This window comes from Thrips palmi, unplaced genomic scaffold (assembly GCF_012932325.1).
Source record: "Thrips palmi isolate BJ-2018 unplaced genomic scaffold, TpBJ-2018v1 HiC_scaffold_16, whole genome shotgun sequence".
Taxonomy (NCBI): domain Eukaryota; kingdom Metazoa; phylum Arthropoda; class Insecta; order Thysanoptera; family Thripidae; genus Thrips; species Thrips palmi.
The window spans coordinates 6,103,992-6,122,572 of record NW_023144625.1 but is presented as its reverse complement, the minus strand read 5'-3'; the positions used below and the strand labels follow the sequence as shown (position 1 = coordinate 6,122,572).

The 18,581-nt window shown below is 46.3% G+C and overlaps 6 protein-coding genes across 7 annotated transcripts in view; 2 read left to right on the top strand and 4 right to left on the bottom strand.

Moving 5' to 3' along the window:
* Positions 1–2,263, bottom strand: part of LOC117643128 (F-box/LRR-repeat protein 12) — a 67,286-nt gene extending 65,023 nt beyond the window's left edge. The window contains exon 1 of the mRNA XM_034381816.1: positions 2,150–2,263. Within this exon, the coding sequence (XP_034237707.1) occupies positions 2,150–2,263 (114 nt within the window). The remainder of the gene's footprint in view (positions 1–2,149) is intronic.
* The window catches only part of LOC117643130 (zinc transporter ZIP13), a 24,607-nt gene extending 15,650 nt beyond the window's left edge, over positions 1–8,957 (top strand). Inside the window, exons 2-5 of the mRNA XM_034381823.1 lie at positions 5,822–5,929; positions 6,007–6,359; positions 6,447–6,723; positions 6,809–8,957. Of these exons, the coding sequence (XP_034237714.1) occupies positions 5,822–5,929; positions 6,007–6,359; positions 6,447–6,723; positions 6,809–6,984 (914 nt within the window). The 3' untranslated portion in view covers positions 6,985–8,957. The remainder of the gene's footprint in view (positions 1–5,821; positions 5,930–6,006; positions 6,360–6,446; positions 6,724–6,808) is intronic.
* Positions 8,958–9,171: 214 nt separating this feature from the next.
* Positions 9,172–11,982, bottom strand: LOC117643127. 2 transcript variants are annotated; one of them, XM_034381815.1, is made up of 8 exons: positions 11,779–11,982; positions 11,420–11,593; positions 11,250–11,331; positions 10,855–11,171; positions 10,687–10,746; positions 10,363–10,600; positions 10,059–10,253; positions 9,172–9,949 (listed from the first exon to the last, which is right to left on the bottom strand). In XM_034381815.1, the coding sequence occupies exons 1-8, from the start codon at positions 11,812–11,814 to the stop codon at positions 9,300–9,302; spliced, it is 1,752 nt and encodes a 583-aa protein (XP_034237706.1). In that variant the 5' UTR covers positions 11,815–11,982; the 3' UTR covers positions 9,172–9,299. The 2 variants fall into 2 exon arrangements, with proteins under 2 accessions (XP_034237706.1, XP_034237705.1); XM_034381814.1 differs by having other exon boundaries at positions 10,059–10,265; positions 11,779–11,980.
* A 622-nt stretch (positions 11,983–12,604) lies between these two features.
* LOC117642517 (ATP synthase mitochondrial F1 complex assembly factor 2) lies at positions 12,605–14,176 on the bottom strand. The gene is made up of 6 exons (XM_034380771.1): positions 13,947–14,176; positions 13,662–13,855; positions 13,450–13,575; positions 13,180–13,360; positions 12,983–13,098; positions 12,605–12,911 (listed from the first exon to the last, which is right to left on the bottom strand). The coding sequence occupies exons 1-6, from the start codon at positions 14,059–14,061 to the stop codon at positions 12,780–12,782; spliced, it is 864 nt and encodes a 287-aa protein (XP_034236662.1). The 5' UTR covers positions 14,062–14,176; the 3' UTR covers positions 12,605–12,779.
* A 184-nt stretch (positions 14,177–14,360) lies between these two features.
* Positions 14,361–16,959, top strand: LOC117642516 (peroxisome assembly protein 12). Its single transcript, XM_034380769.1, has 7 exons — positions 14,361–14,572; positions 14,719–14,827; positions 14,983–15,179; positions 15,462–15,688; positions 15,764–15,911; positions 15,993–16,078; positions 16,164–16,959. The coding sequence occupies exons 1-7, from the start codon at positions 14,453–14,455 to the stop codon at positions 16,279–16,281; spliced, it is 1,005 nt and encodes a 334-aa protein (XP_034236660.1). The 5' UTR covers positions 14,361–14,452; the 3' UTR covers positions 16,282–16,959.
* The window catches only part of LOC117642515 (BDNF/NT-3 growth factors receptor-like), a 26,137-nt gene continuing 24,191 nt past the window's right edge, over positions 16,636–18,581 (bottom strand). The window contains exon 9 of the mRNA XM_034380768.1: positions 16,636–17,918. Coding sequence (XP_034236659.1) covers positions 17,460–17,918 — 459 coding nt within the window. The 3' untranslated portion in view covers positions 16,636–17,459. The remainder of the gene's footprint in view (positions 17,919–18,581) is intronic.

Below are 18,581 nucleotides of genomic sequence, written 5' to 3'. Positions count from 1 at the left end.
CCCCCTCAGGCCGTCGCTGGATCCGCCACTGGACAGCAACAACGGCGCTGTTTTCGCTTTCGCACCAGAAGGTGTGATCGGACTGCCGCTCTGCGGCTGCTTGCTTGTTGTACTTAGTTCCGCTCGTTTCGCTTGTCATTTGGTACGCAATCACTGCCATTTCCCCTCTCTCCCCCTCCTCCGTCTTGCCTGCTAGTCACGCCCCCTCCCCCCTCGGCCAGCTTGACGGCCTTGGATCGCCAACACGAGGAGGAGTAGGGCGTCCCGCCGGCACGCCGCCCGGCGACGCGACGCGCAAGTCCTGCCGCCGCCGAACCACCGAGGAAAACTCCGGCGAGGCACCGGCTGGGCGGCCAGCGAAGACAAGCCGCGGCTTTGTTTTCGAGCTCCTGCACTGGTGAAACAAAGGCATTAAAATTATGCCCTTTAAGTGCGTAAACGGTTTACGCCCTTAAAGGGCATAAATAGTTTATGCCTTTGGGAAGGGCGTTAAAATTTTGCTTGAAATTCCTATATCATTTACGCCCTTCCCAAGGGCATAAAACGATTTGTCCCCTTTGGGGAAGGCGTAAAAGAGTATTTATACTCAAAAAGGGCGTAATTTTTTTTTTTATGCCTTTGTTTTACCAGGGCGTTCGTTTTCATTTACTGTCTCAAAAATTTTTTCGTTTCTTTTTTTCCCGGCGCGAACCGTAAAGGCTTAGAGGCCTTCACTTATATGATATGGGAGATTTTGCATGAACTTTGGAGAGTCTGTTTTGTAAAAATTGCAACTTTGCTTTTTAGGGGGGGGAAGCCCAAGTGAGGCATTTTCTCAGGACGCTTCACCATAATTTCCCCCAGGGAGGAGCGTTGCTGCAGGCCGATTCCGAACGTCTTCGCTCTGTCTCTCTCCCACTCGCGAGGAGAGCCGTAGGCGTGCGACGGAGACGGAGCGGCGGGGCGCTCTCCGGAACCAGCCTGCACTGTGAGAAAAAAGTAGGGAACATGTCTGGTCAATAATTTGCCTGGACCGTCCGTACTTGCCAACTACGGAACTTCCGTATTTTTTTTCCGTACCCGTTTACATCGGTTCAAATGGAGCAAGTACGGACGTTCCGTACTTTTCTCCGTACTTCCGTGTGCCATTTCCGTACAAAGGTAGGGAATTTTTTACAGTGTGCCGGGGACAATAGTCCTTCCTCAGCCGTGCTTCGGCCGGCTGCTGTGCTGGCCTGCGGGGCCCTGATGGATAAATGGGAAGGGCTTTCCGAACGGTGCCATCTGTCTCTCTCGCACTCGTGTGGCGTCCCGTGCGGGTGCGAGAGAGAGAGAGAGGGGTAGACCGCGGGAGCGCTGCCCGGGAAGGGCGGCTGCCCAGCCTCGCGAAGGGCCAACCGCGGCGAGGTTAGGCCCTTCGGTTGCCATGGCGACACGGCCAGTGTACCAGCAGACCGATCCCGAGAGTCTTTTTCGTCGCTCTGTCTCTCTCGCACCCATACGGGACGTCCTGCGAGTGCGAGAGAGACAGAGCGACGAAAGGGACTCTCGGGATCGGTCTGCAGTTAGCGGAGCCGTGACGCAAGGCGCACGCCGGGTGGGCAGCCTCTGTGTCGCGGTGAACGACTGCAGGTACACTGCGGTGACGTCGCGAGCGCGAGTTGGCCTTAGCCGGTCCTTGCTTCGAATTTGGCCCACGCCGGTGGTTCTCTATTGGGAATGGCACTGCAAACCCCAGAGTCCTCCGCACTTTTACGTAGCGAACTTTCCTAAGTGCGCTGTACTTCAATCATCAACTCCGTCACGTCTGGTTCGACTCAATTTCGTTACTCTTGATTGAGAGCTCCTTAATGTAAATGACACCGTACCTAAGTTAGTTTGCCTGGCAGGCGCGGGCCGAGTGTCGGAAGAGCGCAATCCGGAGCAATCCGAATGGCGTTTGATCGCTGAGGGGTGACCCACTGTAAAATTGTGCGTAGTACAAATATTGTGTGAATGTACGTACAAGAATGTGCAAGATTTCTGGCGTTTTTATTGCCGCTTTTGCCTACTTACAGGCGTTTTTTGCCTCCTGAATGTGGGAAGCTGTTCCCCCCCTCGTTGATGGCTCTGTCTCTCTCGCTCCCCGACGGGTCAAGCCGTGAGTGCGACGAGGACGGAGCGTACTGACCTGGTCGCTGCTCTCCTCGACCTCGCCCATCATGACGAAGGGCTGGTGGCCCATCTTGTAGATGGACATGAAGGCGGTCTTCATGAGCTCCTGGCCCGCGCGCCCCATCGCCATCTGCCGGCAGAAGCAAGCCGTACAGTGTGTCTCCCTCGCACTCGCTCGGCGTCCCGCCTCTTCGTAGGGGTGAGAGAGAGAGAGAGAGAGAGAGAGAGAGAGAGAGAGAGAGAGAGAGAGAGAGAGAGAGAGAGAGAGAGAGAGAGAGACGAAAGATGCATTGCTATCTGCTCGAGGAAAGGTGGACACTGCGCCCGGAAAGCAGAGCATTTGTGACCCGAGCAGGCTTGTTTCCGGACTGTGCTTCCTCGTAGCTGCGTCTCTCTCGTACTCATGGGTCAGGGGTAGCCCCCCTAGCCCGCAGCCCGCCAGGAGAGGGGGGGGACAGGGGAGACAGCGAGCGACGGACGAACGAAGGAGATTTGCCAGAAGACCGGTGGAGGCGGTCAAGTCAAAATCCCGGACGCGTTTTGAGCTGCCAGAGGTAATAACTTGAAACAACGTAACACAATGGAAAATTTTTTGAACAGGAATTTGGGGGGCTTTCAAGTACACCCATTTTGTCGTACAATGGAGCCGGCATGATGAGTGCTGTGGTACAGGTGTTGTGGTTGTGTACAATGCGTTGACTTTCTACAATCCCTATTGTACTTTTATTGTACAGTTTTTGTTGGACTTTCTGTACTTCAATTTCGCAGTGAGGCAAAAACTTGAACCGAACGTCCCACCGGGCCGAACGAGGAAGGGGCCTGCCCCTGCTTTGGCGCTGCTTGGCGCCTGCTGAGGGGAATACTCGGGAAGTGTTTGGATTGTTTACGGGCACTTAGGCGTTCAGAGCTCCGGTTCAAGGCTCGGAGGCTCGGGGCTTTGCACTTCCACAGACAGCGCGGGGCTTTCCTCGCTAGCTTCAACCTTTTCCCAGTGCGCCGGCCGCGGCTGGCCCGGGTCATTTTCCCGCCTGTTAATGTGTGCTTGATTCGTCATCGTCTCCGCCGTGTTTTCGTGTCGCGCTGTCTCTCTCGCACCTCTGCGGGGACGCCCGGTGAGTGCGAGAGGGACGGCACTGCGGTGTCAGCCTGCTGCAAATGGAATGCTAACCACATGCGACGCCTCACCGAGACGGCCGCGTTCCACAAATGACGTAACGACGACGGGGAGTGCGCTTGGAAGGAGCCGCTCTGTCGATCTCTTTCGAAGGAATCGTTTTGTCGCTCTGTCTCGCACCCTTGCGGCACGCTCCACGAGTGCGAGAGAGACGACCGTCGTCGCCGTCCTTGGGTGCCGCGAGCATAGCAAGTGTGGGCACGCATGGGAATGGGTGGTGCGACTCTGCTTGTTCGAAATGCAATCAGTGGTTTGATTTAACCCGGCCCTTCGACACGACTGCGGTTGAGGTTGGCGTCAAGGCCCTTCGACTCGACTGCGGTTGAGGTTGGCGTCAAGGCCCTTCAACTCGACTGCGGTTGAGGTTGGCGTCAAGGCCCTTCGACTCGACTGCGGTTAGGTTGGCGTCAAGGCCCTTCGACTCGACTGCGGTTGAGGTTGGCGTCAAGGCCCTTCCTTCGAACGCGCGTAGAACCGCATCCTTGAACTAAGCATTCTGGAGGGATTTTCCAGCGGGTTGCTCGTCATTTGTCCAGATGTCGTTCGTTCGTCGCGGAGGTGAGCGTAAAGTAACCCGCTCTTGTAAACAATAAAACCAGTGAAAATGAGAGTTTTGCGGAGTTTTCCGTCGGAAACGCGTGGAGAGGCATTTCGGGCGAAGCCGGTGGTGGCGGCGTTTTGAGCTCCAGATTCGCTAAACAGGACGGGGGCCCCACCGCCCCACCAACGGATTTCTCGTTCGGTGAGCAACCCTTCGGTGGGGTTGCACGCTCTGTTCAAGTCTCATTTAGCGACTCTGGGGCTTAAAACGCGTCCGGGATTTTGACCTCCTCCGCCGGTCTTCTGGCAAATCCACTGTGCGGCGGCGCTGCGGGGTCGCACGACCCCGCCGAGTGCACACAGTGTAGTATAAACGCTGTTGGTCCAACCCCCTACACTGGCCGCGCCGGCCTAGAGACCCGCGCCGGCAAACATGTTTGACTTGGAAAACGGGCGGCGCGGCGAGGCCGCACAGTGGGCCAGAAGACCGGTGGAGGCGGTCAAAACTCTGGGCGCGTTTTGAGCTCCAGAGTCGCTGAATGGGACTCGAACCGAGCGTGTGACCCCACCAACGGATTGCTCTCCAAACGAGGAATCCATTGGTGTGGTCACACGTCCGGTTCGAGTCCCATTTCGCGACTCTGGAGCTCGAAACGCGTCTAGTGTTTTGGCCGCCTCCACCGGTCTTCTGGCCCACTGTGGGCCGGGCTGCCGGACGAGGCGGTGGCCGGCGGCGCCCTCCTCTCAGTACCCTACGCCACGCCACTGCCACTCTCCCTGGCAACATGTCACTGACATGTCTTATTTTGACACGACGGACATGGCCGGCCGGGGGCAGGGGCGCATTGGTGGCATAGCTGGCTGCCGACTGATTCCGAGAGTCGTTTTCGTCGCCCTGTCTCCCTGGCACTTGTCCGGGACGCCGCAAGAGTGCGAAAGAGACAGAGCGGCGGGCGAGAAGGACTCTCGGAGTCAGTCTGCTGGCCGCTGGCCTGGCCGCCCGAGTGTGGGGTGGGGGTTAAATGTGTTGGTTTAGCGGATGCAGCGGGATGCAGTGGTGCAGCGGCCCGGCGCCTACCTTGGCTTGCTCGACGTGTGGGCAGGCGGGGCAGGCGGGGCACGCCGAACTCGGTGTCCTTGGCGGCGTAGTCTGGTCGGAAGGGCGAGCGGCCTCTCATCGCCACGCGAGTCTGTCACTCTCTCGCGCCGCGACGCCGCGCCCCATGAGTGCGACAGAGACAGAGCGACGAGGTCCTCAGGGAAGGCGAGGCTCGCTGCGCGATACCGTGACGTAATATGTGGAAGGGGACCGTTTTCCTGGCGGCTTGTCGTTTGCCCCGGCGCGGGTTCGATTCCCGCTCGTCGGCCGTTCCGTTTTTCCTTTCGCGCGCGGGCCGGTCGGGCCGGCTTGAGGGGGATGCAGGATGCAGCCGCGACGTGGCGGCGCCGATCGCGCCTGACTGAAGGGATCTATCCGATGGATCGATTGGGATGTCTCCCTCCCCATCCCCTTCATTTACCCCTCCCCCTCCCCTTTCCCCTCCCCCTTCCCCCTCTCCCCTTCCCCCTCTCCCCTTCCCCCTCTCCCCTTTCCCCTCTCCCCGTGCAGCACTCGTGTTCGTTTTAATTGCTACACTTGCACCTTCGGTGAGGCGCGGCGAAGATAAATTTAGATCGGGAGTTGATTGTTTCGCACCGGTGGAATCACCCTGGTTTCAGGCAGGGTCTTGTGATGGGGCCTTTCTGGGCCAAAAATGAAGGGTTTCGTTCGTCGCTGTCAGATGTTTTCAGTTTCTGAAGCGTCGTTTCACACAGTTGGAATCACAATGATAGAATCTTTGATAGGGCTTTTCTGGGCCGATAATGAAAGATTTTGTTTGCTGGTGTCAATTTTTTTTACCCGTTTCTGGAGGGGGGATGCATACTGTGGTTTGACGGAAGAACTTTGAATTAATTTTTCTTTTTCTGTTGCAGCTGGAGCCAGGACGCTGAAAGTTCTTCTGAGCTTTGCGGTTGGTGGACTCTTGGGAGATGTGTTTCTTCACTTGCTTCCTGAGGCCTGGGCAAGTCATCAGAAGTTGGGTAGGTGCTGTTCAGGAGTGATGTTCAAAGTTATGGTTAATAAGGGTTGATTTTAACTGTTCCATTCTATATTACAGGTGGCTCAACTAATGCTTCTTTCTCAGTGGGTGGTTGGGTCCTGACTGGACTAGTCATATTTGTGATAGCAGAAAAATTATTTGCTCCTGCCGATGATGACGATGAGGATGAAGAGGAGGAGGATGAGGCAGAGGAGAATGAAAATGTCCCAGTTCTTTTACCAGTGACTCGTTTGAAACAAAGTTCCTCTGCTGAAAACAACAATAACGTACCTGTGGCAAACGGCAAGGCCAAAGTAGTCAACGGCCATGTTCCAAATGGTTCGATTGCAACAAATTCTCAAGTAAAAAATGGCACAAATTCAAAAGATCAGAACAAGAAGAAAACTACGCTTGCTAAAGGAGGCAAACAGGTAAGCTACGAACCAATTATGAGACAGCTGTTCTGTTCCCTTGTTGCTTCTTAAAAATAATGATTTTTTTTTTCATTCATATTTCAGATGTCTGGTTACCTCAACTTGATGGCAAATAGCATTGACAACTTCACACATGGATTAGCTGTTGGTGGAAGTTTTCTCATCTCTTTCCGTGTTGGAGCCCTATCTACCTTAGCCATTCTTGTACATGAAATCCCCCACGAAGTTGGTGATTTTGCCATTCTGCTTCGAGCTGGGTTCAGTCGGTGGGAGGCAGCATGGGCGCAGCTCTGCACAGCATTTACTGGGCTCATGGGTGCTATGGTTGCTGTAGCCTTCAGTGAAGCCAGTGGTTCAATTGGTAAGAGTGTCATCTTTCTTTTAATTTTTAAATGGTAACATAGTTTGTTTGACTAATACACAACATTTTTTCTTGCGGATTGCAGAATCAAGAACATCATGGATTTTACCCTTCACAGCTGGTGGCTTCCTCCACATTGCCTTGGTGACTGTGCTGCCTGAATTATTGAGGGAGAAAAATTCATGGGAGTCCTTCAAGCAAATGTCCTCTCTAATCGCAGGCATTGCAGTTATGGCAGCCATGACAGTTCTGGTTGAGTGATGTGGAAAATGAAACTATGTTAATTTGATTATTTTTTGGCTAAATACTTAGTGTAATTTTGCCTAATTGACCCATCACATGTTTGTGGAGATTGCAAATGAAACTGAACACAATCACTTTGAAGGCCCCTTAAAATTTCATAACTTTCACACCTTTGAACTGAAATAAAATGTCATTTAATTTGTCAATGAGTAAGGTAAAAAAGAATGATACTGTGTGCTTCACTTTCAACATTTGCTTTCTAAAATTTGCTTGTGACACAAACTGTCAACATATTTACAGCATTAATGAATAGTATTAGCTAGGATCAGTGCCATAGTAGAAGTGACAATAAACCAAGTGTTTGAGGTAATTCTGCTGACAAAGAAACAATTTTAAGTTTTCACTATTTCTTCAATGTCCTTAAATACCTATTGTTATAATGTACCAAAGAACAATTCATTACTTTTTACATTTTCCTTAAAGTCAAAACTAGACAGGAGTGTATTTTGTGTATCATTTCTTCTACGTTTTGATTTTATCTTCAAGTAAAAGACATTGACTGAAGGTGCACTAAATACTAGTGGCATTTGTTTGAACTTGATGTTTTATTTCTTCTCTTTTGGTACTGTTCGGTTGTATTCTATATTCTAAACTTTATGAAAGTTGTGCATCTAATGGCTGTGACTGTATGCTGATTTTCTCTGTAGCTGTTTTACGACAACAACTATGGAAGAATTCTGTATCGTCTAAGTAGTAGCATATCTCAATATTCATAAGTGGAATAGTCATGTGTGTCATCTTCCTAGATTCCTCAGCTGAAGGGGAAACACAGCCCATCTTTAAAGGGGTGTGGCTTTCATGTTACTCATTTTTTTATGTATGATTTTTCTTCTTAAATAGCAGCTCCCTTCCCATTAAGGAATTTCCCTATTATTGTTATTATGTATTTTTTACTGTACAGTTTTATAGTTGTTAATATTAACCCTTTTTACCAAGACCATTTTAAACCATTATTTTCTCTTGTTGGTCTATTACATTAACTTTCTTGTCTTTATAGTGTAGTGAAAAATGTTCAATTATACATTTTATATTGTGTTGAGACTCTCTGGTCTCCCTCCTGTCAAGACTGTTTTTGATTGAAAACTCTCTTACAAATTGTCAAATTTTGCATCAAATTATCCTTATCATTGGTATACTATTTGTTGGTATATTTGGCATTGCTTTTTACTTTCTTTTTGTCATGATTGTAAACACATTTTTCCACTAATCCATTTTATTTGTATTATTGTACATCTGTTTTCAAGGTTATTTATTCAATAATTCATTTTTATACAATGTGCCATGTACTGTTGATGCGTGGTATTCAAAGTTTAAGTTTGGATAGGAGGAAGGTGGGGACCAAGCAATTTCATTGCAGTTTTGCATCACATGTAGCTGTTAAGCTGAGATTATTTCTGTAAATACACAATTGCAATGGATGTTGAGTAAAGAAGATGGAGCCATAGTGAAGTTAAAATGAAAAAGCTTTTGGTTGGCTCATCAAATCTGATAGTTGTTTGGTTGGTTATATTCCTGTCTACTATATCTGTTAAAAATAAGCATCATCTCTAATATGATTTGTGAAAAAGCAATCCTTAGCCCATACCTAGCTTGAGAATGGGAAGCATGATACGTAGCTTTTATTCCAGTGGTATTTGCTAAGTATGGAACTTTGTAGTGTAGGATGAGAGCTCATCTTTGAAGATTAATTAATATTACTGGCAAATTGTGATATATAAATGTTATATTTTGTATTTTATATGTATGTTGATCAAGGATAATATTCTGAGTCGAATTGACAACTTAAATAACTGATATCAGTTTTGAGTGAGTTAAAGACAGCGATCTTGTCAAGAATGGATAGTGTAATTGATTTAAGAGGATTGTTTTCCTGATAAGTATTTCTTTCAGAACAAACTGTCATTGAAACAAATAAAACAAAGTAACAAGTACAATGGGTGTTTATAAGTGTCCCTTTCTTCAGGGATAAAAAATTTACAGACATTACGAAGAAAAGTAGATGAAGAAAAGTACATGTCTTGAAAAGAAAATGGTGTGACAACAAGGATTTAAATGACATCTCATAGGAACTCAATAGAACTCAACCAGAAACACACAACAAACTAAGAAAGAGGGGTTGGGCCTTGAAGTAAAGAAACTACACACTTGCCGTGTGGGACAAAGTGCTCAGGTTGTTGATTGTTCGAAAATGTGAAAGAGATAACATAAGATATATTAACAAAACATTTTAATTTTACAATAAGTTTTTTAAAGTGAGCAAACAGATTCAACTCTCAAAACTCTCCAAAGAGCGATTCAGAATCAATACCATCTAACACACTGCTAATATCAATATCATCTGCATCTGAAAATAAATCCTTTGAGGTATTAACAGTAGACTGGTTGCCTTGGGTAACAGAAGATGTTGAACAGGGGATGGCCTCTGTCCTTGCTTGTCCTCCAACAGAAAATGTTGGTCTTTTTGGCACAAATCTCCCCTGAGCGGCTGGCGCATCACAGTTTGCAGGCTTTGGGAAACTGTTCTGTTGCCTAAGAGGGTTGTTTTGAGATGCAGCCTGAGGTGAAGAGGATGCAACAGAACCTCTGTTCACAGACTGCATCTGTGGCCTCGCAATGCCACTCACAGTCAAGTGTGGTGCACCACGGGAGAAATTTGCACTTTGCACTGGAGGTCGTGTTGACAAGCTCCCAGTATTGACAGCAGGAGTATTGTTACTATGGCTAGAGAGCTGCATTGGAGGTCTGGCAGTTCCACTGTTTCGGTTCAGCATATTCGAAGAAAATGGATTGGTGGTTCCTTGTAACAATGTGGGATGAGCACCAGTACTGACATCTTTCTTACGTTTCCTTTGATCCTCCCAACCATCAGCAGCTTGCAAAAGCTGCGTTAAAGTCCATTTGTGCACATCTGTTTTTCGAACTTCTGCAACATGAAAAAAATTGAGCTTTACTGCAAGGTCATTAAAAGGTAAAAAGAACAACCATAAAACCATGGAACAGCACATGAAAGCATTCAAATGTAAATAACATACTGTGGCGAGTATCAGGCACTGATGATTCACAAAGTGGGGAACTATAAATTGTAACTATATTATTGGATGTAATATTGAGGTAATGCCGCCGAGCAGAAATGCCTGTGCTTAAGACCCCAACTAATCTAAGCACCAATGCAGAGCCAGCAACCAGCTGTCCACCAAAACTGTCCCATACAGATCTGTGTAGTGTGCCTGGAATTTCACCTTAATTTCACACAATAAAATTATTATTCAAATAGAAAGCAAAATAAAACAATTAGCAATATTGAGAAAATTATTTAGGAGTAATATAGCGCTTTACCTGTTTGATCTCTTAGAACAACGCAAGGATCTGGGGAGGAACAATCTATGCTGTGAAGAACTGCTGCTAAGAATGGTATTTTCTGTCCCACAAGTTGCCGAGCAGCTGCTTTCTGTTTAACCCATGTAATGGTGTAACGTCTCAATAAACTATGTCCTTCACCAGCAAGATCACTCTGCAATGCCGACCAAGGTCCATCTTCCAGTACAGATGCTGCTGACTGGGAACACAAGGGCTCCTGAAACCAGTGACGAAAAATGGGTAGACACTCGAGCAGGGACCTGTACTACATCAAATAGCGTTTACATTTGCTTCAACATTTACCTCATCTTCTAAGTCACTACCAGAGGTATCTAACAGTGAAGAAAAATTGGGTCGCTGTCCCTGAAAGATAAGAAGACAGTAAGTAAGAGCAAAGGTTTTTTTTTTTCCAGTAATTAAGGTTTAAAATCAAGGAAATAAACAAATTAAAAGGACCATTGGAATTCACACCTGGACATGAGTTCTTCCTCTGTCAGGAAGTAGGCCAGCAGGACCTGGAAATTTCCTTTGACGAACTACTCTCGAGGTATTCATAGTAAATGAGGTCTCAGAGATCAGACTGCCTCGGGGTGAACTTCTAGATACTGGAGAGTTGTTTACGCCAATGCCTTTATCACAGGGGGCAGTTGGTTTTAAAAAAGTATGACCACTGGCATTGGATTGTTTGTTATTACCAAATTGTAAGCCAAATTCATTTTGAGATGGTGTGCTTTCTTTGTCAACATCTTTTTCATGTGAGTCTTGATTAGAATGAATGCCTGATATTGCTGGAAAATGAAACACCAACATTACAGACAATTTAAAGATAAAACAACGTTACAGGGCTTCTGTGGAACTGAACAGACTTTGTGATGATTGGCGTCTTTGAGCTGCTACTGCAATCAGACGAGCACTTTCTTCACTTGTTCGCACAGCCGCATCCATGCTCTGTCAGGCCATAAACACAGGTGATATAGACAAAAAGAAATAAACCATAACAGACATACAAAAAGAAATATGGTCAGAGTACACTCACACTAGAAGATGACGATGAGCTACTGGGTGAAGATTTTCTTCTCTTTACTGGTGATGGTTCTAGAGCATTATTGATGGAATCTTCAGGCTCATTTCGTGTGATATCTAGTGAGACATTGGATACATCCCTTTGTGTGGCTGACTTCTCGGCATCAAAAACCCCATCCAAGAATTCCTGTCATGATCAGTAAATAACACTATAAACAAATAGTAAGATGTGCCCCCGACACATTAAATGGTCGCTGATGCCATTTCGATTAAGAGAAAGCATAATCAAAAGACGTATCACATGAAACAGGTTTAAGTCAACACCTGCCAAGACAGGTTAAGCTCTGACCGAAAAAAATGCAGATGAAATACCTCGTCAATTTCGAAGTCATCATCGTCTTCAAACATTTTCTTGTGAAGTATACAAGTTTATCTCAAACTGACTGACAAAGAGAAACGTTAATCAATCTGACGTCTCTGAATGTTGATATGAAGTCTGTTTAGAAAATAAATTAGACATTTGGAAATTCAAATTGTGCTTTGTTTTTGTTTTCTCTCCTTGCTGTCCCGCCATGAAGTACCAACATCGGGCACGTCATGCGAGGACCGATTTGAGTCTGGAGGACTGACAAACGGTCCAGCAAGGTTTTTTTTATTAACAATATTACAGATGATAGAGGTAATCGCTACATTCCGTTACGACTGCTGCTTAAAGTACCAGCATCCTTATTGTTGGTACCCCTGGATAGCGTCTGGGCGCGAAATCTGATCCCCTTTGAGACCTGTCATGCTGGAGACATGACTGGCCCTTCGCCAAAACTTCATGCAACTGTCACATTATCACCCCCTCTTCATGAAATAAACAATGTCATCACAGACATGAATAGAATTGTCATGTTTTCACACGAAAAATGTGACTCACAAATAAAAGGTCAACATGTAAATTTTATTCAAAAAAGGAGAGAGAGATGATCTTCTTTATTTGGCCGAGGCGAAGCCTATATTGGCCAGGGGTGTTCTTGCGGCCCTTCAAAAAAGGAAAAGAAACAATCAATCATGGTACGCCTACTTAACACATAGATCAATGAGTGGTACCAAAAAAAAAAAAATTGAAAAGACAGCATTAAAATGTTGCTGCAGTTCCTTAATGACATTTGTGAAAGGAGAAGGGCTTTGTGCCCAAGAAAAGAACTGGTGATTTATTTGGTTCATTCTAGTTTTATTAAATATTTCTCAAAAAGGGGTATTGGCTTCCGATGACCATCATCAGTTTTCTTTATTGTAAATATTAATTTGGAGAGTACTATGTACTCAAGTCAATACAGTTTTGCTGGGCCTCTTCTGTTTTTAGAATCACATAACTAGACTGGTTTTCAAGGATCCTTGTGCCGCAAAGCCACAGAATTCGAGTTCATGTGAATAAACAGAACAGCAGCAGCCAATCGAGCCTGCATCTGTTGCTGATTTAAATCGTGTGCCCATTCTACTCGACCCCAGAATCCACTCTGTAAAAGACGAAAGAACATTACTAAAATCATGCATTTCATCATACAACAAAGACTTTAAGTTTACGTACTTGATATTCCTCCTCCAACCGGGACAACAACACAGCTTTCTCAACAGGTATAAGTCGCTCAACACAGGCCAATGTTAAAATAATTGACTTGATGGTTTCCACAGCAAAGCAGAATCCTGAATAAAAACATTGTCAAGAGATAAGTCATGTGACATCTGCAAGCAACAATGAACAGAAGTTTGAAACCTCAGACTTGCCATGAATTGCCCAATCATTGTAAGACAACAAATAACGCTGAATTTTTCCCTTTTCTTCATCACTGATGCTGGGTACACCAATGTCTCTTGATGGCTGCACATTAACTCCAAACCTCTCATTAAACCATTCTATTATTGGATTCCATTCCCGCACTTGCATGTCATAAAGTTCTTTAGCATTCTAAATAGGCACAAATAAGATAGTAAAAAAAGTGTTATGAGAGCAAACAAAAGGATTAGAGAACTCAACTGAAAAGGGCAAGGACTTACAGGAGTATCCTGATCTGCTGATTGGAAAAGAATGGTGTCTGTTTCTAAAAATGACAAAATTTGCTGAACAGCATCAAACTTTACTAAATGGTTGGGATTGTCAATAGCGGTGTTGCACAAACTGGACTGAAAAAAAAAGATATGATCGTTAAGTTTATTTAGATTTGTTGCAAAGTGAGTTCATGAACTGATACAGCTCAGAGATAACTTACAAGGTGCATATTGCTCTGATTAATTCTGTCTTTCTGTGAGTCCCATTCCAAAGCCACAGCCAGGGCTAAAGGTTCACTCTTCACTCGAAACACTGTGCCTTGTGGCGTTTTCAGTTTCCGTTGATCCAATGTGATTTCATACTGACCATCACAGCTAAGAACTCCTGTGTGTTTGTAGAACCTCTTTGGAGGGGCTAAACCAAAAAGATAAGGTTCATTCAAAATTCATTGCAGCCAGTCGTACGCTCGGTTCATTTAAAGTAAGCACAGCTATCGTAACCTCACCCGCATAACAGCGAACGACTACATGCGCCGCCGACTGTGGAGCTTGGGAACCACCCTGACTTCTAGCAGGGCTCAGCAGCTGCAGAGTATTACGGAGGAAGCTGACTCGACGCATGTCAAGACGGATAAATGCAACAAAAACACCGTTTTGAGGACCAAATGTCGGATTTCCAGCGTTTTGGTCAATAATGGAAGCAGACGACGGACGCTGCCATTACCCGGTAGAGGCTACCATCCTTCTAGCGCTGAAACTGCAATCAGTAAACAGTGGGGTTTACTTTGGTTTCCAAGTTAAATACAAACACAGAACTTTTCTGAATCAAATCCAACCTTTTTTATTGTGTTTTAGATGTTTTTGAACCTAGGTGACTCAAAATAGATAATTGTCCGATTGGGTATTTGTCACTATCTGGGTGGTACTCTCAATGTATACAAGCCACAGTCCGTCGTCTGCTGAGGACTTAACACATCCGATATTTGATGAATAGTTTTCGGATTTTGTTAGAATGGCAGAAAGGGGTGCTCATCTTACAGCAACTGTGTTGAACAAGCCATCGATTTTTGAAGTTGTAGCACAAGACACGCTCACCGCGACTTTTAAACCAGCCGCAAAACGAGTTGTCCAGGTAAACCTAACCCACGTAAAGGTGCTATGTCATACTAAAAAAAAAAGTGGAAAGGTCCTTTTTGTCGTTCCTTAGAATACATATTTTTTTCGGATCTACTCTTTGTTTACTTTTCTTTGCAACACTAACCCAATGTTCAACTTTAGTTCTTTGTAGCCCGCAACCCTGAACGATATGGCTGGCTCTCTCAGTGGTTTGAAGAAGTCTATTTGGTTTTTAACGGCGTCCTACAATCCCACTACCTCTCCTACAACGGTATGTGTACCTTTCCCCATTGTGCTTGTGTAGTTGTTTGTGCCAATTGTCTCATTAAAGAAGTATGCTCACAGTTGCATTACTAAGATGACAGTGTTCTTAATTACTTTGTTTCAAAGCCAGAATGATTTTGGTTTCTCTTCGTTTTTTTGCAGGAGGGTCATTTGCTGAGACGTTCTATGGACTACAGCGTGTCTGCCTAAAGGCAGGAATCCTACCAGGAAAATTACCAAGGCGAGAGTGGCTGCTTTCCCTGTTCTTTTTGACTGCTTTTCCTTACATTAGGACTAAGCTAGAAGAATTATCTGTAAGATACCAATTAGAGGAGGCTGATGGTGTTGCTCCTCAAAATGTGAGTATGGTTCTCTTTGATCTTGGCTCTGTGGCAGATCCAGAGGTGGCCTGAGGGAGGGGCCAAGTAATCAAATGATTCATACGTACATGATTGGCTGGGACTAGAGCCACGTTCAAAGGGTGGCTCTTTGCCTTCCTTTCAGGTGGCTTTGTTGAAGTCAACGGCAGGGCTTTGGTCTTTTGCCCCTCCCCAAGATCTGCCCTCGATCTTCCTGTGCTTAGTACCATGCATGTCTTCATGTCTTCTCTAATTACTGAAGTATACTTTTCAAATTTGCAGGGATGGCCCAAGACTGGACGTGACACTCTAATTAAATTCCACCAAATGCTTCATCTATTTTGGGAGCTATGGACTTTAGTAGAATATCTCCGCTATTTGTCTGGGCGTTCCAACACCCACTCCCCTGCCCTTGCAATTGCAAGGGTTGCTCTGTCATATGCACCAGATGAAGAAAATGACTGCTCATGGACACAAATGTGGCAAGCAATATCTTCTGGCAGCTTCAGGTACGTTCCTTTAAGTAAAACTATAATTTATAGTTGAAAACAGTACTTCTCTTAATCAAATTATTATATTTGTAGAGCCACTATTCCATCAATGAAGACTGTCGGGTCAGTTTTCACTCGAGGACTTGAACTATCGGCTTTCTTCATCCAGTTTTTGCAATGGTGGCATTCAGAGCAGACACGCACTGATATTACTGCACTTCCAGTTCCTGACCCTCCTCCGGTAAAGTCCAGCTGGAAAATATGGTAATCTTTTAATTTTCCGAGTTTCTATTTCACATAATAACAGCATCTGTTTTGACAGATTGGAGAACATGCTGAACGGTTTGGTGGATTGTGTCCTATTTGCATGAACCCCTGGAAGGTTGAAACTCTTCTTAGTGTTTCAGGGTTCGTAATTTTAAGTATTAATCAATCACATATGTATACAAGTTGCAGTGTATAGCAAAGACTTATCTTAACTTATGTGTTTCAGATTGGTGTTCTGCTATCGCTGTATCCGTACTCATCTGATTAAGACTTCAACGTGTCCAGTTACTCACTACCCTGCAACTATGGAAGATTTAGTCAGAATCTATCCTGCCCAGTCGTAGCTAAGATTAACCTTTGTAATAGTTTTTGTACATTTTAAAAAAATATTTGCTATGATTTTATGTAAGCATAATTTGTTATGAAGAGCTTTTTTTATGTTGTTGTTGTTGCCCTTCAGGGCTTTTGCATTCCAAAACCATTTTTATCTGTGATATTGAATAGCATTTCCAAATATACAATGTAATTTGTCAGGTGTAATCAAAAATCTTTTAATCAGTGTGTTACACATTTGATTGAATCATCGTACACTTTGTTAGTGTAAGAGATCAGTCAAAAGTAAGGGTGAGGTCATTTCTAGGAGACTGCTGCTGTAGTGATTCTTCCCGAAATGTTTCAATTCCAACGGCACAAAGTTATCCATTTTTCAATTTATTTTATTTACAGAAAAATATATTTACATTTTGGTTTGGCCAATGATGTGACCCTGTTTCAAGAATGGCCTTTGCAGCCTCTTATGACATAAAATTACTTAATGATATATTGACACATCCTCCACATTTTGCATATTGTGTATCAGGTACAGTTTTGTAAGTCTTAGGAGAAGACATTAAAATAATTATAAGTTGCAAAAATATGCACAATGTTACAAAGTCATCTTTTTTACATGATGGCATGCTCAATTTCAGTATGTACAGGGTTCCTACCCTCAGTCAAAAATTAAAATAAATATACAGCTGTAACCCTGAGAAAAGAAAATCATTGTCATACCTTTCCCCATTTTCTTTTTTCGAGAAAAAAATTTTTTTTTACAGTTGTTTCTAAGAAAAGACTGTGGTCACGACTTCGTGTGAGACTAGGACGACCGCACTCCACAACAAAGCGACAGTCCGGCAGTGTTGTATCCAGGCGCGGATCCACGGGGAGGTGACGGGGAAGGTTCCTGCTCTTTGTACGGACGGTGTGTCATGTTGTGCAATGCAAGCATGGCAGTTACCGGGCCCGAACGGCAAAGGATCAGTTGTGGTCTAGCCTCTCAAGTTCAAGCGTCGCGAGCCGGCAAAGCCCCAGACAGGTAGGCAAAAAGTCACACTATTTCTCCCCCTGTAAGTGGGCGGCAACTTGCCTCGTCCCCCTTCCCCCACTGAACGCGTCTCTGGATCCGCCCCTGTGACCTCCCCAGTCCCTCTTTTTAAAGGGACAGTAAAGCAATTGACTTGGTGAGCGTGACGCACTGGCCCGCCTAGTCCGCGATGGGCTCCATGTACTCGACGCGCTCCGGGTCCGGCACCCTGGGCAGCAGGTAGTTCTCGGGGTCGAGCTGCAGCTCCTCGCAGCCGTCGGGCCGGCCGGCGTCCCTGCGGTCCCTGGGGCAGGCGGCGGCCGACGACGGCAGCAGCAGCAGGTCGTCGGGGAGGGCGGGCAGCGCCAGGTCCATGCCGAGGTCCATGCCCAGGTCCGGGTACACTGCCGGGAAGCCCGGCGGCCGCGGCAGCTCCGCGTCCAGCGCGTCCGACTCGAGGCGCATCTCGCGCAGCGACGCCTCCAGCGCCTCCTCCAGGCGCGAGCACACCTCGGGGAAGCGCAGCCGGTCGCGCGGCTCCGTGCGCCAGCAGCACCGCATCAGGTCCAGCACGGCCGGCGGGCAGTCCGGGTCGTCCGGCAGCTGCAGCAGCACGCCGCGCAGCACCAGCTCCAGCGCCTGCGGGCCGAGAGAGGAAGGGGTGAGCGCGTGGGGGTAAACACTTCACGAAATCGTGTACAGACTACTCGGTATTACGCTGTATTACGGGTGTATTACACGTGTATTACGGCCCTAAAATGCCAAAATTTGGCACATTTGACCCACAAATGGTAGTACGATCACGTGTATTACGCGTAATACACGGTTTTTGTGTACAGGGTATTACGCGAGTGGTTACCCCCTCGGGTGAACGCGTGACGTGACACATTCAGCAGCCTGAGTCACTCTGAGTCACTCGAGGCTTCAGCATCAACTGCACTGAGTGCATGGCGCACTCCACCTGGAGCGTGACTGCACTGCATGCACAGGGAAATCCCAAACGTGACGTTGTCCTCAGTTTAATTTTGAAACCCGAACAAGAATGCGGTACACTGGTAAATGAGGGGCTGCGACCTCTTCAGACGGATAGAGTCCACTCTAGGACTCTACAGACGGAGGGCTGGCGCCTGGAAGGCAGGCAACCCTTCGTGCTCCAGTGCCTAGCAGTAGTACATGCTGCTGGGCGATTTGACTTTGGTGGTTGTGGTAGGTGGTAAGTGTTGGTGGTAGGTGGTAGGTGGTGGTGGTGGTGGTGGTGCTGGCGTAGGTGGTGCTGGTAGTGGTGGACGTTTTTCGACCACA